This window comes from Balaenoptera musculus, chromosome 3, assembly GCF_009873245.2.
Source record: "Balaenoptera musculus isolate JJ_BM4_2016_0621 chromosome 3, mBalMus1.pri.v3, whole genome shotgun sequence".
NCBI classification, from domain to species: Eukaryota; Metazoa; Chordata; class Mammalia; order Artiodactyla; family Balaenopteridae; genus Balaenoptera; species Balaenoptera musculus.
Window position 1 is genome coordinate 135,448,837 of NC_045787.1, and position 25,599 is coordinate 135,474,435.

Here is a 25,599-nt window from a genome sequence, read left to right on the forward strand (position 1 = left end):
GAGAGTCAAAATCAGGGAAACACAGATGAAGTGAGGGGGTGGAGGAGAAAAAGAGAGAGAGGACGTTCGTTCAGAAAGGCCACTTTATTGATGGAGATAGAACTGAAAGGAGTTCTCCACAGCCCTCCCTCACTCGTTTCAGTGGCTTCACTGGGCATCTGAGGCCAGCGCGGGCAGGCCTGTCACTGGCACGGGCTGGGCAGCTCAGCCGGCCCCACGCTGCCTGCTCCATGTCAGGCGGCCACATAAAAACACATCACAGCACGTGAAGATTCGTGGGTGCACCTCAGAATCCCCCAAACAGTTCCCGTGCACTTTTTTTTTTTTTTAAACTATTGTACAAAATATGTTAAGTAGGAAAGGTCAGCTGTGCTGTGACATCTGCAGGACGTCCTTTGAGGATTACCGTCCCCCAAACATTACTTCTTATTGCAGTGAAACCTCTAGAAGGTAGAGCTGTACAAAAAAAAAAAAAAAAAAAAATCTAAACAATTTTATTTTAAGAAGAGCAGCAACTTAACACTGCTTTAGTTCATTTAAATTTTCTTTCTCAAAAATACATTCCTAAATATACAAACTATACAATCTTGTCATTGTAATGCTGGTTTTTTGTGGGTTTTTTTGTTTTTGTTTTTTTAATAATAGAACCCAAACTAAAAAAATCTGTTTGTCTTCAAACCGACAAGAGTGCTAGAGGACTCGTGACTCAGTACCTTCATATAACACCACATAAATAAATTTAGCCCCAGTCTAGGTTCACAGCGTGGTCAGTGGAACAAAGGAAATACTTTTCTGGCGATTAGACGTCGTCCGCAGAGAGGGTCGGGATATTCAACCGAGGCCGGGTGAAAAATGCCATCTTCTCCCTGTAAAAGAGGCCATCCCTTTAAAGCAGGGTTTTTCACCCTCACTTTATAGGTATAATGGGCAGGATAATTCTTTTTTTTTTTTTTTTTTAATTTTATTTATTTATTTATTTATGGCTGTGTTGGGTCTTCGTTTCTGTGCGAGGGCTTTCTCCAGCTGTGGCAAGCGGGGGCCACTCTTCATCGCGGTGCGCGGGCCTCTCACTATCGCGGCCTCTCTTGTTGCGGAGCACAGGCTCCAGACGCGCAGGCTCAGTAATTGTGGCTCACGGGCCCAGTTGCTCCGCGGCATGTGGGATCTTCCCAGACCAGGGCTCGAACCCGTGTCCCCTGCATTGGCAGGCAGATTCTCAACCACTGCGCCACCAGGGAAGCCCGGGATAATTCTTTGTGGTGAGGTTGTCCTGTGCATGTAGGATGTTTAGCAGCATTCCTGGGCTCCACCCACTAGATGCCAGCTGCAAGCTCTCCCACCCCTCCTTCCAGTCTGACAATCAAAAATGTCCCTAGGGACTTCCCTGGTGGTGCAGTGGTTAAGAATCCGCCTGCCGATGTAGGGGACACAGGTTTGATCCCTGGTCTGGGAAGATCCCACATGCCGCGGAGCAACTAAGCCTGTGTGCCACAACTACTGAGCTCACATGCCACAACTACTGAAGCCCGCACGCTCTAGGGCCCGCGCTCCACAACAAGAGAAGCCATCGCAATGAGAAGCCCGTGCACCGCAAAGAAGAGCAGCCCCCGCTCGCCGCAACTAGAGAAAAGCCCACGCACAGCAACAAAGACCCAACACAGCCAAAAAAAAAAAAAAAGTCCCTAGACATTGCCAAATGTCCCCCAGGGGCCCAAATCATCCCTGATTGAGAACCACTGCTGTAGGGGACATTACCAGGCCCAGCCACCTTCAGTTCCAATCAGAGGCCTCCAGAGTCTGAAAGGGCCCTTGGGCCACTTCCACCGTTGGTTTGTTTTAGATTTCCAATTGGTTAGAAATTAAGGGAGGTCCAAATGTGGTTAGACAAATGACAGTATATTTTACACGTTTATATTCCACAAAGGAATGTGTTTTAGCACATACACAAACATGAGTATCTTTTCTGAGAGGACAACACAAGTCTAAATGCAAAGCCCTCTGTGAATGGGAGGCCCAGGCCAAATGGCGTGTGGCGCCCTCCCGTGACACGTCTGGGTCCAGGGCGGCAAGAAGGCATCTCCCCGAGACCCCGGCAGGCAGCAGGCAGAGCTAGGGAGGCCCGGCAAGCATCCATCACTCCCAGGCTTATTTATCATTCAGCCAATCCTCCTCAATTACTGGGGATGGAAACGCTAAGAGGAAAGGGTGGAGCAGGTGGCTGATTCATTAAACAAGAGGATCTAACACATGAGCTCGAGTTGTGTGGGGACTGAGCAAGACAGCTGAGGGAAAGCACCGCAGGGCTCACAGACTGCCGGGGACGGCTCGGCAGAGGGTGAACATCTGCTACAGAGGGAGCTGGGGCTCCGCTACGGAAGGGAGCGTGGGATGGGGAGCAGTGAGGCAGAGAAAAGAAGACAGAGGCTGGGCGGGCACGGTGGGAAAGGGAAAGCTGGCTGGCCGGGCGCCCACGTGCTGACCTGAAAGACTGCACTTCTGGGGGCTCCTTACAGCTCTGGCCTCGAAGCCTGTGCACGTCCTTGGCGGCCGACCTCATCATCTTGTCTGTCTGAAGCTCGCCCCTGTGCTCTGCTCGGTCCATCTGGAGGGCAAAGTGAGGCAGTAGAGAGTCCTTAGGGTCTCTAGAAATGGGTCAGCCACGGAGGACTTTCTAGCACAAATAAGGAGTCTGCTGCAGTTAAAAGGTTTGAGGGTCACAGAAGAGGCACCCTGACGCTTCCTGTTCCACCATAGGATCCTCTTTATCCTGAACAATGAGGGGAAGTGATCCCATCATCTGTCAGATGGGACAGGTTTTCAGGGCCAGGGAACTGAATACCTGTGTGGACCTGTCAGAAGTAAGGAGACAGGGGCTACCAGGTAAAATGTGTGCTGCCTCTCTAATTCTCAGGGCCACCTAAGAAGGTAAATTTTTAAATTACCTCTATATTACAGATGAGGAAACTAAGGCTCAGGCATGTTAAGAAATTTCTTTAACGTCAAACCACTGAGAAACGGTGGAAACCCAATTCCAAGTCATGCAGTTGTGCTCAAGGGCTTTAGGCACGTTACACTCTTCCCTCCTGATACAAACCTATGGAAGCACTTTTGAGAACAAACCAGAGAGCCCTAAAATATCTATGTTCCATATACTTGAAAACACTGCATAAAGACAGAATTTTGGTCAATGAAGCTACCATTTAAATGGCTTTTTAATAGAAGCTCATCATCAGACAGTCACAGATGTACTTTTTTTTTTTTTTTTCTATTTAAAAGGTCAGGTTTTCTTAGTTGGTGCTTTCTTAAGGTAGGGCACATATGCACTTGTTTTCTTACCTCTTTTTGCCTTGGCTACTAGGAAGCGCCAAGATAAATGTTAATAGACAACTACCATTAGATTAGGGATATATTTATTGCCTTCTCTTCCTTAAAACTTCCTCTAATTTTCTATTTTCTCTTAATGCTATTATTATAACTCTATTATAAGTACATTAGGGTATAAGTAATAAATAAGAAAGAAATAAACATTTCTGGAACTTCTGAATTACCAGAGTCAACTTGAAGCTCCCACATTAGTCCAGACCTAAGAAGCCCAGTGCCACCTTCCTGCTCTAAGTTATCGTCACCTGCATTGAGAGCTGGAATTGTAGCTAATGGCCCTCCCAACAATCCGGGCAGGCACCCTCTGTAAGGTGCTCTTGCACCGCTTGGCTGTGTACAGAGAAAACTAGCAAAAGTTTATCATTTCTGCCATAGACCGCAATCCTGGCAGGTATTATAGAAACTGAGTCAAAGGTGGCCTCTGCGTGTTGGCCCTATGGTATTTATTTCTTCACCATGGTCCGGGATCTCAAGAGCCCACTGGTGCCAAAGTCAAATTTTTACCCATCCAACTGTTTAAAATGAAGCTCAAATAAGAAGATTTTTTAGCTGTTTAGAACCTGCCTGTTTTGCATACCCCCTAAAGCTGCACCCAACATCTGCCAGTCATAGATAAGATAAACCCCGGGGCTATAAGAGACCCCAAACTGCTGCTGCTTTGGTCTTCTCCAACCCAGAGACTCCTCATGGTGCTCTGAATGACATCATCTAGATGCCTAGGCCCCCTTTCCAACCCCCTTTCCCCTGCCCTCCTCCTCTCTAGGTAGTGGTCCCAGAACAGCTGCCTTTGGGGAGGAAGGGGTGGGCATTGTCATGCAGTGAGGGACTTCCCCCAGATGCAAAGTTGTGAAAGCAGCAGCCACTCAAATTAAACTCATTGTGTGCTCTGGCCATTTTGTGGTTATATCTTCTTCCTTGAGCAACTGCTGAAATCCCTCAAACTCACTGCACTAGGGCAGGGACGCGAGCAGGCTTGTATTCCCAGGCGTCTCCCTCAGGACAAAGCCCTGCCAGCAGCTGCTGCTTTCCCATTTAGAAACACCTGCTCTGCGGGACCGCATGGGCAGGCACTGGGGCAGGTCAGCGTTCTGTATTTACTCTGTTCAAGCGTGTGCCCTAGCGTAGATTAGGTACCCAACATGTTTGATGAAGGACCACCTGGAGGCATAAACGTGTGAATAATAAGGGCTTGCACACATAAACACGGGAATGCAGCAAAAGGTCCTGGCAGCCAGGTAAAGAGTTAATAAAGTTTGCTGGGCAGAGGGATTCCTGGATCTCTTTGCTGATGGGCGTGAGGGGACCTGGGAACACTCCAAGCGCGTCACAGGGCCGCAGGACCCGTTCGAAGGTCCGGCCGGCCTCCCTTGCAGCAGCGCGCCCTCTGCAGGGGCGGAGCGCCACTCACCCGCTTCTCCAACATCCTCAGCAGCAGGCGGAAGCGCTCGTCCTCCCGCAACCATGGGGGAAGCTCTTTCTCCCCGTGGCTCTTGGCCTGTTCCAGCTGCTCCTTGAGCTCCTTCAGCACCGAGATCTCCTGAGTCAGCTGGCTGTGCCAGGTCCTGGTCGCCTGCAGGTCCAACTCGAGGTCCAGCGAGGTGCGTGGTAGGCGCTCGGCGCGCAGGGATTTGACAGACGAAGGCTACGGAGGGGGGGATGGTTTTTGACCCGTTATTACAGGGCCGGGTCTAGTGAGCTCACACGACCCCCTGGTCTGAACCTCAGACACCCTCCCTCCTTCGTTCATCCGCGGACTTCCGCTCCTTCAAGAATGGGGCTCTCCCTCCCCCTGGAGCCCGTCTTGATGTTTTCCATGTCTATTGCTCGTATTATTGAGCATTTTTATGTCCCAGGCACGGTGCTAGGCGCTTTACTTCTGTTACCTCAGTTCATTTTCACAACCCTGTGAGGTCCTGACCGTTATCATCTGCACAGATGAAGAGGCTCCCAGAGGTTAAATCACACAGATTATAAGCAGTAAAGCCGAGATGCCACCCCAGCTCCAGAACCTACCCACTCACTCCCTACACGGTGCTGCTTTCCCTACTCACAGTGTCCTCAACATTTACCCCCTCCTTTACTGGATTCTTGTCACTATCCTGCTCTAAAGCTGTCTCCTCAATGCAGGTCTGTTCCCCATGCATTGACTTTGTGGTCCTGTAATGGACATCTATTGTTTCTGCCTGTTCAGCTTCCACGTCTCTAGTCTTATAGTAACAGCGTCCTCATCTTCCCTTGGGGATCCACTCATCTGCCATAGTCAATCCATCTGTTTCACATGGGGGGGCTTCAGGGATAGGAATGTGACCTGAACCTGGCCAATCAGAATCTCAGTGATTGCTTCAGGGGTGAGCATGTTATCCAAGCCCAGGCAGTACCATTCAATTCTGGCACTTCTGCTGAGCTACTGGGAAAAGAGGCAATGTCTTTACACAGAGGTCGCTGAGCCAGCAAGATATAAACCTAGAACTGATCATGGTCATCTTCACCAGCATATGGGGTAGCCCTGTTTAAGAATTAAGCCATCTGGAGAGAGCAGTGCCATGAGAGGGGGACTGAAGCGTGATGACATTGGTTCAGCTCCTGGATCAATCCATGCCTGAAGTCAGTCCAACATCCTTGAGTTTTCCATTAAATGAGCCAATACATTCCCTTTTTCACTTTCAAGCTATATTTGAGTTGAGTTCTTCAGTTATCTGTATGTAAAAGATCTTGATTAACTACAGTCATTAACTCTCCTATCAGAAAACACTAATCATTAAAAAAGAATGACTAAATGACTGTGGGAGATGGAGTTCGAAGATGGCTCCCAAGATTCCTACCTCCTAACATACAAGCCCTGTGTAACCCCCTCCTCTTCAGTGTGGGTGGGACCTGTGAATATGATGGGCTATCACTCCTATGATTAGGTAACTGCAGGGAGTGAGTCGTAGGATGTGCAGGGGGAGCAGGCGGGAGCTTCTGCAGCTGCAGCATCATTTCTCCAGCAGTGGATCCCGGAACACCTGCTCCAGAATCCTCCAAGGAGCTTATTAAAATGCAGTTTCCAGGGCCCCACCCCAGCTGCCTGGATGAGACAAGTCTGGGAGTGTGGCCTCGGAATCTGCATCATCAACAAGCTCCCAAGGAGACTTGGTGCTCCAGGGACTGTAGCACCAGCCAGCCACAGCAGACGGGGTGGGGCTGGGGTGGGACATCCCTGCCACTTAAGGCCATGTCCACGTTCTCCGGCAGCCAGCGCTCTCTCCTTTCCGGGTGCGCCTCTTCTGCACTGCCTTCTCTCTCCTGCTCTCTCTAGTTCTTTCTGGAGACTTGGGTGGGGCGGGGTGGGGACAGGCACAGGACCACTCTCCGTGCAGGCTGTCAGCAGCAGGCCCGCGGGAGATGCGGAACAGCTGCCCCTGCGTGGGGCTGTCAGCACCCTCTCCTTTCTCTGCACTTTCTCTTTCGCTTTGCTCTCTCAGCTTCTGTTTCTGACATTCTGGCTCCCGGGTTTCTTCTAGTTCTGCAAGCTCGCCAGAACTGCTGTCAAGCCTGCGTTGAAAGGCCAAAGTGGGGAGGGCCACACCGCACCTCCTGCAGCCCTGACTGGTTGGTGAAAGTCCCTGTTGGGAGTTGGGCCATTGTCTAAGACGGCCCCATCCTGACCCCTCAGCCAAGTCTCCGTAAGGAAAGGCCAGATTGCTCTGCGGGGACAGCTTGTGGCCTCTTCCCTGCGCGTTTCCAGCTGGACTGAGAGAAGCCCATGGGGGGCGGGGGGGGGGGCGCCTGGCTTCTCTGCCAGCAGGGAGGCTGTCAGGACCTGCAGCTGCCCAGTCAGCTAGACGACACACACCGAACAGAGTCCTGCCTGAGGCAGGCTCCCATCGGTGGCTGTGACGTCTTGGGTTGATTAGTTCTCAGTGACTCTGATTCCTACCCAAGAAAACAAAGCCAAGTATGCACACTCCTGATCTAAGCCTATTGGTCATAATAACGATGTTACATTGACCCTCTGGCACTTTCCCCAGTGCCTCCCCAGGCCTTACAGTTTACCAACTTCCATTTGCAAATAGCCCCATGCTTGCGAGAGCGACTTCCTTCCAACCAGTGGCTGAGGAGAAATGGTCAGGCGTCAGGGGATGTGTGTGCCGGACACGTGGCTTGGGGAAACGAGGGAGGAGCAGGTGGACGCACAGCTCCGAGGTGATCGTCTTACCCGCTTCATCCTGATGCTGCGCCGCTCCAAGGAATTTCGAACAAAAGGTGGCTTCTTGGACAGGGTGGAGCTGTCACTGTCACTTCGGTTCAGCTGCCAGAGAAAAGGCGTGGGAAGCTAATGAAGCTCTAAGTGCATGCGGAAAGCCCACTGGGGCCTGGAGCATGGTGGGGTCCCCGCCCTCAGCCCAGTCCTTCCTCTCCTTGTTCCCCGGGGGCTGCAGGAGGCAGGTTTCATTCAACCTTCCTTTTCTCTCTCGGTGAACATTCACTGAGTGTGTACTCAACGATGCACACCCCTACGTGCCAGCCATGTGATATCTCATGTAACCCTTCCAGCAACCCATGGGGGAGGAGACGGAGGGTTAGGGGTTACCGAACTTGCTCGAGGTTGGAGAGCTGGTAGCCGCAGCATGGCGGGGTTGACACCCGACAGCGTGACTCCAGGATCTACTGACCTCTTGACCTCCCACGCTAAGGCCTATTTGTATCAACTCTTCCCTGTTGCCCCGAGAGCCGCTTTCATGGCTCAAATGGAGCCCCTGTCAAGACTGACATATACATAAAAAAGCAGCCCACAGGCAAAGCCTCGGGGACCGTATCCCTGGAGAAGATGGGCCAGACACGCTCTGTGAGGGCTGTGCCGATCTCACAGCTCTCCCCTCCTCAGAATCCTCCAGTCACTTAGTGACATGGACTCTCCCCAGAGAGCTAATGTTCCTCATCCATAGCCAGAGATCAGGGCTATGGCCAAGGCGGATGCTTTTCCACTGACAGTGTGTGTCCCCAGTGGGAGGACCGGAGAGGGAGGCGAGGATGGCAGCACATCCCAGGACGTGTGAGGCGGGGGCTTCTCTCCGGAGTCGTATTTCCAAGTCACTGCGATCGCCACAGGCTGATGCTAGAGTCTGTTTATTCTGGCAGCTGTCAGCTCACCGCTGCAGGTTTCTTCTGAGAAGCTGTCCACATTGTCATTTTTGTGGTTATTAATAATTATTAGTGATAATGATATTAATAGTCCTGCTACGTTGATGAAATAGCTACTACACTAGGCAGAGGCTCCACCAGAATGAGAAATAGACAACAGTAACCATAACAGCCACATGGACGGAGCCCCTACTATGTGCCATGGGCTTTACTGACAGTTTCATTGAATCTTCAAACAATCCTAACTGAGGGAACTGAGGCCTGGAGACATTAACACACTTTTATAAGTCATGCAGTAAGCATTTCATTCACGTTCAGTGAAATGTTCTGGTAAGCATCGGAACAAGAGTTCAAGGTCCCGTCTGTTTGACTCCAAGGCCATGTCCTCTTCTGGCCCCCAGGATGCACATAGGGCTCAGAGATGAAACGAATATACAGACAGAGGGGTGGACCATCTTCACTGGGGTGGATTCATACAAATAGACGGGCTGCATATCATATCAGAAGGGGGATTTATCCTACATTGTTTCAATCCACAGCTGACACTCACAGAATATGTGTCATACCAACTAGAATACATGTCAGGACAATTGATGTTTAAGTCGTAGCTGTTTTTTTGTTTTTTTTAAAAATATTTATTTATTTATTTGGTTGCACCAGGTCTTAGTTGCAGCAGGCAGGCTCCTTAGTTGCAGCACGTGGGCTCCTCAGTTGCAGCAGGGGGCTCCTTAGTTGCAGCAGGCGGGCTCCTTAGTTGCAGCTCGCCAGCTCCTTCATTGCGGCACGCAGGCTCCTTACTTGTGGCACGCATGTGGGATCTAGGTCCCTGATGAGGGATTGAACCCAGGGCCCCTGCATTGGGAGCGCGGAGTCTCATCCACTGCGCCACCAGGGAAATCCCGAGTCATAGTTGTTTATATGCTAAAGACCATGTTATAAAAAAAGCGATGAAAGCTACATTAAGTCCTTGAATTTAACTTTTTCTGAAAGATGTTGTAATGCATTTGATCTCAGATGGTAGAGAATATTGTTGCCTTTTTGTTATTTCCATCTGATGGCTAGGGAAATTGAAGAGCAGAGAGGTGAAATAACTGGCAGTCAGAGGGAGCTACCGGGAAATGAGAATTTTGGAAGGACTGTATCCTTCAGGTCAAAGTGAGCCGACCAACACATGTGCCAGCACTGCTGATAAATACGTAGGTGTTAAAGACACAGGGGTTGCGGAGAGCTGTGGGGAGTATAATATACCGTCTCCACCCCTCACGGATTTAAAGTCCAGTGGGGGTCCCAAGCCCAGGAAACTCACCAGGTGACACAGGCCATGCTGAGGACCAAAGAAGGGAGACACCCAGCAGAGGGTACTTGATGTGCAGATGTGTGGCATCAGGCCAGAAGGGATTGCTTGTATTCAGAACAAAGTGCCCCGACTTTCTGCATATATGAAATGGGATTAATACAACATGCCTTGCAGGGCTGTTTGTGACATTAGATGACACAGAAAAATAGGGATTTTTTGGGGGGGGGAGGGGGTGCTAATCTAATTACCATCCTCTTACGACTCTTGGTGGGAGACGAAGCCCACTTTCCACGAATGAAGCAGAAAGTACCAGAGTCTTGCTTTCATGGCCTCCCCTGTAGCTAGAAGCAGGCACGGGACTAGACTCTGACAATTAAATGCAACTGCTCTGGTCTTTGAATCACAGCCTGGTTAGCTGGACCAATTCTCTGTCACTGTGCCTCTTGGATTTAACCAGGCCATTCTCCTCTGCTCCACGAGCATCCGTGTTTCTTGGTTTCTCAGGGAGAAGCCCTTAGTGGTTGAGGAGCGGCCGCAGCAGCAGTAGCCGGAGCTTCCCTGGCCTCCTGCAGCGGTAGGAGTCTGGCGGAGGAATCAGTGCTGAACCCCAGAGGCAGTGGCACAGCCAGCTGGGACCACGTTCTACAGCAGCACTTGGGGTGTCCTCCCTTGACTGTCTTTGTGGTATGATTTTGGCTGTGGTCTGGCCCGCCTTGTTCCTGCCTTATTTCTGAGGTTGGTTCTACAGCTTTCTGACGAATATGTGAACTACTCAATTTCCTTTCCAAATATTTCTTCCCCGCATACACTGCTCACAGTCCGTTTCTATTGCTTGCTATTAAGAACCCTGACCAGTACAGGACTTGCTACTGGGGAGTGGGGTGCTATAAACCACAGACCAGAAGACAGGGAGCTGGCTGTGTACTGGAGGTAGGACGGGGCACAGCACAGACAGCAATATTCCCTGTTGGGAATTTGAGAATGCTCATTCTGTGGGTGAAAACCAGAGGGATACACTTGTTACCTGTTGTATCTCGAGAGACAGACTGCACGCCTATAGAGTTTTAAGGGAAATGATAGGAAAAAAATTTAGGATGTTGTACCATTGGCTACTTCTTGTAGCTTTAAGTAAGAATCTACAAGAAACCGATAAGCTTGGGCTCAAGTGTAGTCAGAAAACAAAGAAGGAAAAATATACGGCTTTGCTAAGAAAGACCCTTTCTTTTTTTTTTCTCGTTTTTTTGGCTGCACCCTGTGGCACGTGGGATCTTAGTTCCCTGACCAGGGATTGAACCCACACCTCCTGCATTGGAAGGCAGGGTCTTAACCACTGGACTGCCGGGGAAGTCCCAGAAAGGTCATTTCTGCCTGTGGCAGGTGATCCATGCAGAGTAGGAATTTTTTAATCTGCAGCCCTGCAGGGCTGGAAACTGGTCCGGATAATAAAATATGGGAAGGGCCCAGCATAGTGCTAGGTGTGTTAAAGATGCGTAATAAATGGGACTGGAGCTCTTTGTTATTCAAGGATGCCAATCCTGAAAAAGGCCACCTAAAGCGAATCCATTTACCCAGGAGACCAGAATTTTATTGTAAATATTGGGGAAAAAAGTTTGAGTTTTTAGTTGGAAAAGAGAAACACTTTTCACAAGTTATATTTCATATCTTCCATTTGACAAAATTACAACTGCATTCTAAATCCTGATGGCAAAGGATGAATCAAACACTCATTTCTTTTGGTGTGATGTTTCCAACAAGTGACATTCTTCACTTTGTGTTTGATTTCCACTGCACGTTCATAAAGTCGGCAATTTTGTCAGAAACAGATTATCCATTATCCTAAGGGCTTTTCTAAGTCCTTCAAGTTATTCACATTTGAAACATGGACTGGATTTTTCTCTTCTTCAGCTGTGTGCTGGCTTAATTGCAGGATTCTTCACTTGTGATTCACGAATTCCCTCACGTTAAAATCACATTCAGTGACTGCAGGAAACCCTGTACCTTTCGCAAGATACGCAGCTACATTGCAGGTGCTCACATTGTCTTTTCAGATGCTTACAAGCTCAGATATTAGCTAGAGACTTGACACAGATGGGAGAGGTTTACGTTATTTCTGGGAGGTATTACAGGGAATGTTTTGGGGGAACTAATTTGAAAAGTAGCCACAATTTCAAATTAGTGAAATTGTCATGTTATGAAAAAATTACCTTCCCTACTCAAGCTTATAATTGGAGACCTTGGATACCGAATATCAGATATTGAACCCCCCATATCCCCTCCCCCTCCCCATAACAATAGGCAGGTGGGTGGCAGGTTGACGAGGTGGGGCAGGTTCCATGGGCCTTTCCTGTGACAACTTATTGGCACACTAGGCAGGAAGGTTCTGTTTATGCTTCTGGTTATTGCTGGTTGGTTCTTCATGGTAGGAGGTAAGGAAGGATGTCGACATGTCATTTGAGCGTCAGGAACAGGGTCTTGGTTTCTGTAGCCCCAGCAAACAGCATGACCCCTCAGATGGGGTAGACTAATGGGATAGCAAGGCAAAGGGATCAGGGAGCCAAGCCTACTGCACGGCTTCTAAATCCAGCGGGGCCTGCAAGAGCAGGTCGGCAAGTGAAATAGGTTAAAGAGGGCCAGGTGGAGGCCACAGTGAACTTGAAAGCCCTGCCCCCTCCACCCCTCCAAGGGCAGTGGCCCTCACTGCTCAGCTCCAGCCAGCTGTATCTGTGACAGAATGTGTAGCCCATGGGGCCAGACAGTCCCTTTTTTTCCCAAGAGAAACTGGAGTTTTATTTGAAACCTCTTCATTTTTAAAAATTTTTAATTGAATTTCCTAAGTTTTCATTGTTAGCCAAAAGTTCAATTAAGAAAACCCCTAAACCCATGACTAAGTGATAACAGGTCTGTTGCTATTTTGTAACCTCAGGCTGCACGCTGCAATTGCCCTGGAAGGGGAGGAACTGCCTGCTCATCAGGGATGGTGAGGGTCAGTCTGATCTCAGCAAGGGGTGTGGCAGGGCAAGGCGTAAACAAGGAGGAGGGGAGAGTTGGTTGGGATTATAAAATCACTGGCCCTGTACTGGTTATGGAGGCTTTCCCAGGCTTCAGCTAATTCAATCCTTAAAGCAACCCCATAGAGTCGGTCTGTTAACATTATGAGGAAACAGGCTCCGACGAGGACGCAGGGTGAGCGTGATGGGAACTCGCACCCAGAACTGTGTGAGAACCAGGGCTCTCGGCTACTGGGAGAGAAGCAGGCGCTCTGGGGGAGGGAAGCGCCACACGGTTGCTTACCCGGCACACGTACTGGCTCTGGGGGCCCGGGGAGAAGGTCTTGGAGCGGATGATGGTGCTCCCTCGAAGAAATGGCCCTGGAGATGGCGCACCCACCCGGCGGTCCTTGGGCCGCACCACCGTGGGAGATGGGGCCGGGGTCTCCGTGTTGGTCTCTTTGTCCACCTGAGGAAGAGGTCACAACTGTGAGGCCACCGGTATCCACAGAGTCTCAGCCATCCACCCTGAGACTCATGGGGCACCCTCCGCAGCTGCTCCCCACCCCTGTCACCTTGCCTCTGGTCCTCAGTCACAGCCAGGGGCTTCCGCGGCCCCAGCCCAGCCAGGACAGCGCCCGAGGCCCCGAGTACTGGCCCCCAGTCCTCCCTGACACCTGTGGGCTGGGGCTAGTGGGAGATGTTCAGTCCCCTAACAAGCTCACGTAAGCAGCAGAGGTACCTCACCCGCCGAAGTCCCGGACTTCACACCCTCAAGAACGACCGTATTTTAACAAAGCCGTAGCCAAGGCCTCCACGGCCCCAGCCAAGAACTGCAGATGTTTTCATGGAGTTATGGAGGCAACTAGCAGATCTTGTTATCTAAACTAGATGATCAGGTTTTCTATTGTCCTTTCATAGTAGTTACCAGCAGAGGTAAATAAAAACACCCAAATGAAGGGCCTTGATTCACCAAAACAGGACCTTCATGTGACTTTGAAAAAGGCACCCCCTTTGGCTGGAGAAACTACGGAAAGACTTCCCCTTGGTGCGGGGCAGTCAGAAGGCAGGCCCAGGTTCTCCTCTCACACCCCTGCTGCACCCCCCACCCTGCCAGGGGTCAGGCACCTTTGTGCAGTGCACAACCTGCCTCTCCAGCCCCACGGCTGGACACAATGGGTCACTCTACTTCCAGGAGTCCTGCAGGTCAAAGAACACGGAGGTCTCTTTGGAGCGTGAAGCCTGTTGTATCATGTAACCCTAGTGCAGCAGGGAAGCAGGAGGCGAAGGGAACTTGACTAGAACCTCTTTCCTATTGCACTTTGGGCAGACCCAAATGGAGAAATCCATTCACTCAAAATCTTAGAACCCACCTGCCAGGTTGGTATTACTGTGTCCATTTTACAGATGAGGAAACCAAGGCTGGAGAGGGATGAAGTCATCTGCCTAAGGCTACACAGCTAGGAAGGAGCAGAGCTGGCATTTGAACCCAGACCCACCTGCCTGCAAAGACTGAGGTCTGCCCAGAAAACCGGAAACTGCAGAGGGCGGGAGAGATGAGGGGGATGAGTCAACTTCTCCTGGCTTACTGTCACCGAAATGACCCCAATTCCAGGCAGGGACACTCCTCCACAACCTTCTGCAGGTCATCCCACTCTGAAGGCCTGTCCCCTGATGCTGGAGCATGAGACTTAGCCCCGAGCCTTTTCTGATTGCCCAGGTTCAAGGATTGAGGGCTATTTCCCCAAGACAGCCCTTCCCGTGTCCCCAGCCCTCCCTACCTTTAGCGCTGGGCACTCATCCATATCATGTGAGGCTTTCTCAGCGAAAATGTCCTCTTCCCCTTCCCCCTCTTCCTCCTCTTCCTCCTCCTCCTCCTCAGCTGCTGTCTCATTCTCGCTGGTCCCCTCCTCGCACCTCCTGTGATGACAAGGCACTTTGATCACCCACAGCACCCACTTTCATCTGTTCACCTGCCATTTAACTGCATCCAGGGCAGGGCTTCCAAGCATTTTCAGGATTGAGGACACTTTTTAAAAAAATCAATTTTAGTGAGGTATATTTTACATATGACAAAATGCATTTCATGTATAGTTTGATGAGTTTTGACCAATGTATACCCCTGTGTAACCACTACCGCACTCAAGATAAAGAATGTTCCATTACCTTGAAAGGTTCCCTTGTACCCTTTCCCAGTTAAACTCTCCCCAGCCCCAGCCCACCACCGATCAGCTTTCGGTCACTAAAGATTCAATCTGATTTTTCTTGTATTTCATAGAAATGGAATCAGACAGTATATGCTCTTTTGTCTCTGGCTTCTTTCTCTCAGCATCATGTTTCTGAGATCCATCCATATTGGTGCATAGTATCAATAGTTCACTCCTTCTTATTGGTGAGTAATCTTCCATTGGATGGATAGACTATACTTTGTTCATCAGGTGATAAACATTTGGATTGTTTCCATTTCTTAGAAATTATGAATAAAGCTTCTATAGACGTTCACCTACAAGTCTGTGTAGAAATAGGATTTCATTCCTCTTGGACGTTGTATTAGTTTGCTAGGGCTGCCATAACACAATACCACAGACTGGGTGGCTTTAACAACAGAAATTTATTTCCCACAGTTCTGGAGGCTTAACGTCCAAGATCAAGGTGTGGGCAGGTTTGGTTTCCTCTGAGGGCTCCCTCTGTGACTTGTAGATGGCCACCTTCATGCTGTGTCCTCATGTGGTCTTCCCTCTGCATGTGTGTCCCTGGAATCTCTCTGTGTGTCCAAATCTCCTCTTCTTATAAGAACAGTCACAATGGATTAGGGCCCACCCTAATTTTAACAGCCTTGTGTTAACTGAATCAGCTCTTTAAAGACCCTGTCCTCAAAAACAGTCATTCTCTGGTACTGGGGTCAGAGCTTGAATATCTGAATTTTGGGGAGACACAATTCAGACTATTACAGATATATATATACACATACCTAGGAGTAGAATTGCTGGGTCAAACAGTAAGTATAAGTGATTCAATGTTTTTCCCCCGTGGTTATACCATTTTATGTTCCCACAGTAATATTATGAGAATTCTGGTTCCTCACCTATACTTGGTATTGCTAATCTTTAAATTTAGTCATTCAACTGAGTGAGTACTCGTATCTCGTTCTGGTTTTAATTTTCACTTTCCTGTTGAGAATATTTTCCTGCATTTATTGACCATTCATATTTTCTTTTGCAAGGTGTCTGTTAGAATTTTTAGCCCATTTAAAAATTGGGCTGTCTTTTTATTACAGAGTTGTAAGAGTTCATTATATATTCTAGATAGGAATCCTTTGCAAATATTTTCTCTAAGTCTCTGGCTTGCCTTTTCCTCTTCTAAATGGTGTCTTCCAAAGAACAGAAGCTTTTGATTGTGATAAAGTCCAGTTTATCAGTCTTTCTCTTTAATGGTTTGTGCTTTTTATGCTGTACCTAAGAAGTCTTTGCAAAGAGTTTCTCTGGTAGTTTCTTTTAAATGTTTTATAGTTTCAGCTTTTATGTTTAGCTCTATGATCCATTTCAGATTAATTTTTGTCCATGGTACTCAAAATTTATTTTTTTCTATATGGATAGCCAATGGGGTGGCTGTGCCATTTGTTGAAGAGACTTTATTTTTGGTGATACTCTTCATAATTATCCTTTCTCCTTGGACTCCAGGGTTGGAAGGAGTTGGTGTGACAAATGGACGGAATTTGTTAATTAGTAATTTATCTCCATTCCCATCTTTACTTTTCAAAGACATACATAACCACCAGGCTTCTGATCAGCATGAGATAGTATTACCATACTGAGCTGGAGGAATTCCAGCCAAAAGCAGAGAATTTGACACCTAGTTAGCTGGCTCAGTGAGACTGTGGATAAACATAAAATCTCCCTTAGGATTTTCCCAACAGGGAGAACAGATCTTGGCTCTCCATCCCCAGCCCTGTGATGAAAACCTCCCTTGCACTTAGATGGCGACTATCGCTATGGAGGGGCTTCTCCCCGCTGGCCTCTTTTTTTTTTTTTTTTTAATTTGGTTGCACCGGCTGTTAGTTGTGGCAGGTGGGCTCCTTAGTTGCAGCACGTGGGCTCCTTAACTGCGGCTCCAGGGCTCCTTAGTTGTGGCTCGCCGGGTCCTTCGTTGCGGCATGCAGGCTCTTTAGTTGTGGCACGCGAGTGGGATCTAGTTCCCTGAACAGGGATCGAACCCGGGCCCCCTGCATTGGGAGTGTGGAGTCTTATCCACTGCGCCACCAGGGAAGTGCCCCCCAGCCACCTTGATCTACTCATAAAAGAGCCATTAAACACGAGTGCTCTCAGGGAGCACCTTGGTGAGGATTGTGTAGATGCCACATCACTAACCAGCATGGACTGAGGGCTTCATGAACCGCAGGTGCTTCGCGGAGGTCTCACAACCACACTGAAAGACACTCTTGTCTCCGTTTTACAGATTCAAAAGCGGAGGATCAGAGAGTGGGTGGGCCTTGTCCAGTGTCACAGGCCACTCAGTGGTGCAGCCAGGTTTCCAATCCACGTTTGTTCAATTCCACGCAGCGCTCAACCACTAGGGAAGTCTCTTCTTTGTGACTAAGAAGCTGATCTAAGTATTTTCCAGGAAGGAAAAAAAAAAAACAAAACCCCTCAATTGTAAAGAGAAAAATAATTAGTCACATCTTTGCACCCTTTGGAAAAGTGGCCAAAAATAAATAAATAAAAAATTTAAAATATATATCTGATAATATGAAGTGAGGGTTTGGGAAAAAGGCATATCCCCGTGGGGAGTGTTAATTAGAGCAGCCAATTTATACTCTGAAGTCAATTTAGCAGCATCTGCTAAAACAAAACATGTACATATTCTTGATTAAATACTCGTCAATTATATTGTATCAGAGAGGATGTAGCTTTAGGGGTACTCTCAGTCACTGCTGGTGGAGCATTTACTAGGACAATCTTACTTGAGAATGATTCTGCAGTGCCTGGTAAAATATAAAACACACATGCCCTGGGACTCAGCTAGGCCACTTCTCAACCTCTGTCCTAGACAAACACACACAAGTCCCCGAGGAGGTAAATACAAGGGTTTTCACTCTAGCATTGTTTGTGATTATATTCTTCTATATTTTCTAATCCTCTAAGAGTTTTGTTTTGCTTGTGGATCTTAAAAAAAGATCGAGTCTTCTGATTATATGCACTAAAGAAACCTAAACAAATAAAAGGAGGGAGTAACGATGGCACCCTCCTTTGGGCCTTGGGTGCTGAGGGGGAAGGAGAGAAGATGAGAACGGAGGGCCAGTCTCTGGAGCCCTCCACTCCAGAGCTGAGCGGGCACAGCAGAGCTAGTTAACATTCCAGGACCAAAAGAAGCCTCCAGTCTGGGGGGAGGGGGCTGCAGATGGATTTACCCCAGTATAGCAGCTCTGGGATTCCCAGCCCTCTTTGTAAGTCAGTGTCTGGGGAAGTTTGAATGGCAAGGGGTGGGGAGAGAGGGGGCCACAAAGGGAGAGAGAACAGAAGGTGGTTGCTAGGAGATGGCGTGAAAAGTCTCAACATAAGCTTGGAATTTGGCGGAAACCACTGATCTTGTGCCAGGGTTTTGGAAGACAGGTCCTGGGCCTATTTCCGGCATCAGACCTTTGCAGTGTGCCAGAGAGAAGGAGAGAGAGGGAGAGAGAGGGAAGAGGGAGGGAAAAAGACAGGAGAAAGAGAAAGGCGTGGGGGGGGGGGATGGAGGGAGGGAGGAGGGAGGAGGGAGGAAGAGAAAGGGAAGGAGAGGAGAGAGAGAAGGAGGTGGGGAGGGAGGGAAAGGGAAGGAAGCAGGGAGACACAGATGGAGTGGGACAGAGAAGGAAAGAGAGAAACTGAGACCATTTAGAGAGAATCCTAAAACGTACGAACATACAAAAATTCAGGAACCTTGCCCTATTCTTTATCACATGGAGGAAGAGAAGAGGAAGAGAGGGGCCAGCCTGTGGGCCAAATCCAGCCCACTGCCTGTTTCTGAACAGTGCAAGGTCCAAGCTATGACTGGTTTTTATATTTTTAAATGGCTGAAAGAAAAATCGAAAAGAGAGTGAAATTTCATGGTGTGTGCAAATGATGTGAAATTCAAATTTCAGTGTCTGTAAATGAAGCTTCAATGACAGGATCACGGTGGTTGGTGTAGGGACCGTCTATGGCTGCTTTCACACTACGATGGCAGAGTTGAGTGGATACAACAGAGTCCGTATGGCACACAAAGCAGACATTTTCTATCTGGCCCTTTCCAGAAAACACCTGCTCACCCCTGGAGTGAAAGATACTAAGGAAAGACTTCATGTGAGACCAAACATATAATCTAGGGCTGTAACAGAAGAGTCACTGAGTGCTTCCTGTGAGTAAAGGTCTGTGTTAAGTGCTCAGCACGCGTAAGTTTTTGAGTCTACAAAATTCCCCATGTGTAGTGGCTTTTTTTTTTTTTGATTTTTATTTATTTATTAATTATTTTTGGCTGTGTTGGGTCTTCGTTTCTGTGCGAGGGCTTTCTCTAGTTGCGGCGAGTGGGGGCCGCTCTTCATCGCGGTGTGCGGGCCTCTCACTGTCGCGGCCTCTCTTGTTGCGGAGCACAGGCTCCAGACGCGCAGGCTCAGTAGTTGTGGCTCACGGGCCTAGTTGCTCCGCGGCATGTGGGATCTTCCCAGACCAGGGCTCGAACCCGTGTCCCCTGCATTGGCAGGCAGATTCTCAACCACTGCGCCACCAGGGAAGCCAGTGGCTATTTCTTAAATCTATATTTCACAGATAGGGAAACCAGGGTTAGAGCCTGGTTCTCAGCCCAGGCTTCACCTTAGAATTACCCACGAAGTTTTTAAACTGACTGATGCTCAGGCCTCACTCAGCCCTAGAATCCCACAGGGAGTTGGATGAGTGAGACTCCAAATTCACATCTGTCTGGATTCAGAGCACATGCACTTAAGTACAACTACACACACTTCCTCCAAATGGCAAGGTTCCTAGGCTGTGCTCATTTCCAGCTGGTAGTTACGCGTGTTGCTCCTCGATTTACTGCTAAGAATCTCTGCTGTTTCTTGCTTGTCTACCACGAGCTTTGCGCTTTCACTTCATCAGTGGCCTTTCCTTCAGTCCCTTCTGATAACCCCACCCAGTCGGTGTGATGTCCCCACTTTTCAGCTGAGGATCAGACAAGGTCAGAACGACTTGCCTAAGAGTGGGTGCTCTTGAGGGCGAGGGCAGGGACTGGGAGGAAGCATGTGTGGGCTTCCGGAGAGCCGCTGACGCTCTGCTTCTCGATTTGGGCACTGGATTCACGGGTAGTTTTGTTTCCGAAAATTCGCTGAGCTGTACACTTATGTCAACCTTTCTGTATGTACATTATGTTGCAATACAAAGATTAAAAACGCTTTGCCTAAGGCGACACAAAAAAAGATGAAGCTAGGATTTGAACCCCAGTCTACATCACTGTTTCCTAAAGTGTGTCATAAGACCCTTCTGTGGGTAAACAAGGGACTAAAGAACACTGATCACACAGTGAGAAAGCTGTGTCCTGTTCACTTCTCCTTCAGACCTGTTTACATCAAGGAGGAAGTCTCTCTTGGGCAGTAGCATGTCTTTAACATTGCTGAAACACTGACTGACCTTCCTTTTTAACAACGGGAGAGGAGACCTTAGTCTTAGAACCTTGGCAAGCAATATACCCATCTAGACTTGAATACTCTTGTTGTATTTTCATTACATTTACTCTTCCACAGTTACCTTCTGAGGCAGACTTGGCTCATGGCCTACTCAATATCCATTCCTACTTTCTTCTTTAGTAACAGAATCCTGAATTTTGTACTGACTAAGAGACCTCATTTCCCAGTCTCCCTTGCAGTTAGGTAGGCCAAGTAGCTAAGCTCGGCCAATGAGAAGCAAGTAGAAATTGCTGGGTGGGACTTTCAGGAATGCTCCTTGGTTACAAGGAACGCAGGAAGACTCTGTTGTCTTTCCTCTTTCCTGATGCCTGCCTGATGGCTGGTGACTCTGCAGCCATTCTGCGCTTAGCAGCCTTGATGATGGAGGTCACACCTAAGGCCAGCAAAGTAGAATGAGAGAAAGAGCCTGGGTTCCCAGTAACATCGTGGGACTGACAGACATGCCCTGGAATGCCTTTTTCCAGTCTTGTTTTTAAGTAACAAAGAAGTAAACTTCTATCTTGTTTAAACCCATTATTTCTGCTCTCTGTTCCTAGCAGTCAACTGCAATTCCTTACTGAGGAATCTTCAATTTATGGCAAATTATACTTATTTCCACTTCTAGTAATATAAAGCTTCCTAAGAATTTCTTTTTTTAACCAAAATAAATGTAAGTTCATCAAGACAAACACTAGTATTAGATGTGAACTAGCATGAGTAATTCCTGGAACACAAAATGACAAACTGGGAAGGGATTTTTGGGAACTACTGTACCAGACTATATACTGCCTTTTTGCCTGTAGAGAACCCATGAGGAGAAAGGTTCTCCATTTTCACAGAGGAACACTTCTGTTGGTTGCCCTGGTATTTGGGGATCTCATCCTTGGGCTCAGGTCCGAGCCAGGTCAGTTCCCAGGGGCACCCTCACTTACCAGCTGTCTTCCAGGGCCTGTGTGCTGCTCCTTCCCTCCTGCCTCTTCTCCAGCTCCACGGCTGTCTGTTCCAGCAAAGCAGACACGGCATCCTGCAGAGACAAAGGCTGATGGGTCCATCTGTACACCACGGGCATAGCCCCACCCGGCAGGAATCAGAGTGTGTCACCCTCCCAGTGAACGGAGGGTAAAACTGAAGACCAGAGTGGGTAAGCGTCTTGCTGTAGAGTCAAATAAATTGGAAATACAGTCCTTAGTTCTTCTAACTGGCGGTTCTCTGGAGAATAACCTCTGCATGCACAGACAGAGTTCGGAAGACAGCCAAGTTTAGTGTTTGGGTGAGACGGAATTATAGGTCTCCGGCTGTAAGGAGAGCATGGTTTAGTCAGGGAGACCATCCCATAGACCATCAATAACAAAACAATCTGGGAAGGACTATGAGAGAGATAAGTACTGGATGTTTGAGAACAGAGGCATGGTGGCAAAGCTAGCTTGGGGGCTGTATTCAGGGAAGGCTTCCTAGAGGAAGAGTCTTCATACTGAATGGTGTCTATGGTGAGGAAGCCTGTGTGACTTGAGGAAATTATTTAATGTCTCTGAGACTCAGTTTCTTCTAATAATTACTCCACCTCTGATGTCCAGCCATCTCCAATTCAGGGAGAGGCTTTTCCTTCCATCCAGCCAGGTGCCGCATGTGCAGGAGAAGGGTGCAAAGCTGTGGCCCAGCTCACCGTGCTTTCAGGTCCTGGCATGGGGGCCATGGCTCCCGCTGGTTTGGGCTCCCTGCTCTGTTTCTTCAAGTATTTGTAGCTCAGGAGGTTGTACCAGCGAGTCGACCTCTCCCCGGACCGGCAGACCTCAGCCAGGCTGATCTGGGCGCCTCCCTGTGGAGAATGGGAAAAAAAGCACAACCAGGGGGTGACAAGGTATTCTGGGGGCAGTATGCAAAACACCACTCCAGGTGAGACAGAAGCTTCCTGGGAGGAAGAAATGGCTAGGTGCTAATCATTTTCCAATAACTCACTTGTTCACTAACTTATTCTTTCATTGAGTTGTATGGGTTCTTTAAATATTTATCAGATACATGATTTGCAAATATTTTCTCCCATTCAGTAGGTTGCCTTTTCATTTTGTTGATGATTTCTTTTGCTGTGCAGAAGCTTTTGTTTGAGGTAGTTCCACCTGTTGATTTTTGCTTTTGGTGTCAGAGTCAAAAAACATCATGACCAGGACTGATGTCAAGGAAAACAACTCAAAGCTCCAGAAACAGGGGACTGGAGGCGTAAACTGTAATATATCTATAGGGTGGAATATTACATAGCTATGTACAAAAAATAAGGAAGATCTCTAGGTAGTGATGTAGAGAGTTCTCCAGGCTATATTAATTCCAATAAGATAACAGTCAATTTTAGGCTGGCTCATAGGCGTGAATGGTCTACCTCAGTAAACTGGATGCACTCTGACGGCATTTATGCATTTGTTCATTCATTTACTCAACACACACCCATTTTCCCAGTAGCCTCTGTGTGCCAGGCACTGTTCTGGGTGTTGGGGATATGGAAGGATTTAAGGCAGAGAAAAATCTCTGCCCTCATGAGCTTCCATTCCAGTCTGGGGGAATCAGATAATCAATAAGTAACTTCTATATTGTGTCTCATAGAGTCTAAGATGCCATCGATTACAAAGTGTATTATTATCTCATGTACCACAAAGAAAGAAAAATAGTTGCCAATTAGACTATGACCTGCCATCTAGTATACACTGCATCTTGATCTCACAGATGATAAAATGTGAAAATAACCTGTACCCTAATACCTATGATATAGAGAAATATTAGGTGATGTAAAGTGCTGCAGAGAAAATAATACAGGGAAAGTGGAGAGGAGGGGGTAAGAGAGTGGAGGGGGCAATGTGATTTTAAATAGGGTGGAAGGAAGTCGTCACATATAAGGTGACATTTGGGTTAAGATCAGAATGAGGCGAGGGAGTGAGATTTGCCCATCAATATCCGGGAGAAGAGAATTCCGGTTAGAGAGGACAGCAGTGCGAAGCGCTGGGGAAGGGGGCGTGCCGGTGTATTCAAGGGGCAAAAGGAGGCTGGAAGAAGAGTCTTGGGGATAAAGTCCAAGAGATGACAAGGAGCAGACCCTGGAGGGCCTGGGGGGCCAGGCAAAGGCCCAGGTGTTGACTCTGGGTGGAGACAGAAGCCATCCTAAGGCTTCAAGTAGAGGAGTGGCATGCAGTCATCTGCAATTTAATAGGATGCCCCTGGCTACCGTGTTGAAAGGAGACGAAGGGCAGCAAGAACAGAAGCAGGCGGATCCAGTGGGGGATTCTGCAACCACCGGGCGAGAGGTGGTAGTAGGTCAGGAGCACAGAGAGAAGCGGTTGGAATCTGGGGATCTCCTGAAGGCAGAGCTTCCAGGAGGTCCTGAAGGATTGGAGGTGGGGTATGAGAGGAAGAATGGGGTCCAGGATGACCCTGATGTCTCTGGCTTGGGCAGTGGAAGAATGGGGTTGCCTTCAGCTGATGAGATACTGAAGACATGGGAGGAAACATCAGGGGCGTGCTTGTGGACACATCACTGGTGATGGCTACTGGACATGCAAGAGGAGATGTGGATTCCGGCAGTGGACGTACAACGCTGAGATGAGTGGAAAGGCCCCGGCTGGCGCCATCACATGGGATGGTGTTTGAAGCCAGGGGACAGGATGAGATCACCGAAGCAGTGCACGCAAGTAGAAAAGGGGAGAGGAGCAAGGCCTGAGCTCTGGGGCCTTCAAACAGAGAGAGGTCAGGGAAATGAGCAAGAATCTACAAAGGAGACAGACAGAGAAGGCCACTGATGGGGGAAGAAGGCCAGGAGAGCGAGGGGTCTGGGAAGCCAAGTCAGGGCAAAGGATGTTGAGGAAGATGGAGTACGCGATTGTACCAAACGCTGTAGGCAGGCCAAGAGGGACAAGAATGGAGAGCCGGCCACCGGATTTAGCAACAAGGAGGTCCCTGATGAGCACATTTCTGGTGGAACGATGAGGGCAAAAGCCCACGTGGACTGAGATACAGAGAGAACACACACACCTCTTTCACGCGTTGCTAGAGAGCAAAGGAAAGAAATAATGTAGTAAATGGAGGAAGAAATGGGGTTAAAAAAATTTTTTTTAAAGCAGGGGAGAAATAACAGGATGTTGACATACTGATAGGCCAGATCCAGTGAGGAGGGAAAACTGGAGACACAGGAGAGAGCAAAGAGTAACGGTTGGCGTGACGCCCTTGAGAGAGGATGGCCCTAGATGGGAGTGGGGAGGGCCCATCCTTAGCTCCGGGAAGAACAGCAGAGCCCACGAGGACAGGTAGATGCGGCGTGGCAGCTGTGGGGTTCCTTCTACTCTTCCAGAACTGGGTGTGAAGGGAGGGCCTCAGCGGAGGGAGAGTAAGGGCGAGGAGAGAGGAGAGGATAAGAATTTGTCACTGAGACAAGCAGGAGAGTAAGTGGTCCAGGGAGACACAGTATAAACGCTGGGCAGCAAGAGGGCTCACGGGAGGTTCGTGACCACGATTTTAAAATGACACCGCAGGGCGGTGGTGTGTGCGCTTTGCTCCAACTGCACGGGCGGAGAGGAGGGGAGGGTTCACTTTGACGGGGCTGGGTTTTTGCCAAGTGGGGATGGCATAGTGAGAAAGGGGCAAGGGGGCGGTTGTGATGAGACATGGGATATGAGTGGGGCCTGGACAGGGGGCTGCCTTTACAGAACGTGCACAGTCAGGGCTTGAGTAGCCAGGACCCGGCTGGAAAGCCTGTGACTCCTGCGATGCCACCCTAAAGCATTTGGTGGAACTGTTGCCCACGATACTGGGGAAGGCAGTATTCATCCAAACCCATAATCCAGTAGGACAGTGTGATGATGACGCGTCAAGATGCTGGAATCCTTGTTCAAATCCAGACTTCTCTACCTACTTGCTGGATGACCTGAGCCGGTTAATTAGCCTTTCTGGGCCTTGATCCCTTATCTGTCAGATGGAGATAATCCTAATATTGCTTCCCAGGGCTGTCATGAGGATTAAATGAGATACTGCACACAAAGTTCTTAGCCCAGTACTAGACACGCAGACACTACTCAGGATGGGTACTATTGTCCTTGCCCGGCTGGTTAAATGGCTCAAAACAGACCAGGGATTCCACAAACCCAGCAGTGAGGGGAGACCGT

General features: G+C 48.7%; 1 protein-coding gene across 2 annotated transcripts in view; it reads right to left on the reverse strand.

Moving 5' to 3' along the window:
- Nucleotides 1-330: 330 nt before the first annotated feature.
- WWC1 (WW and C2 domain containing 1) overlaps nucleotides 331-25,599 on the reverse strand; it is a 149,138-nt gene continuing 123,869 nt past the window's right edge. Inside the window, exons 16-24 of one of the 2 annotated variants that reach the window (XR_005019478.1) lie at nucleotides 22,125-22,277; nucleotides 21,394-21,485; nucleotides 14,571-14,709; nucleotides 13,094-13,258; nucleotides 7,580-7,672; nucleotides 4,790-5,023; nucleotides 2,481-2,602; nucleotides 714-866; nucleotides 331-456 (exon numbers count right to left, since the gene is read on the reverse strand). Coding sequence is in view for 1 of the 2 variants with exons in the window: in XM_036849151.1 (XP_036705046.1) it covers nucleotides 800-866; nucleotides 2,481-2,602; nucleotides 4,790-5,023; nucleotides 7,580-7,672; nucleotides 13,094-13,258; nucleotides 14,571-14,709; nucleotides 21,394-21,485; nucleotides 22,125-22,277 (1,065 nt within the window). In the remaining variant the exon portion in view is untranslated. Of the gene's footprint in view, nucleotides 867-2,480; nucleotides 2,603-4,789; nucleotides 5,024-7,579; nucleotides 7,673-13,093; nucleotides 13,259-14,570; nucleotides 14,710-21,393; nucleotides 21,486-22,124; nucleotides 22,278-25,599 lie in introns of both variants that reach the window. The other variant, XM_036849151.1, reaches the window with a different exon arrangement.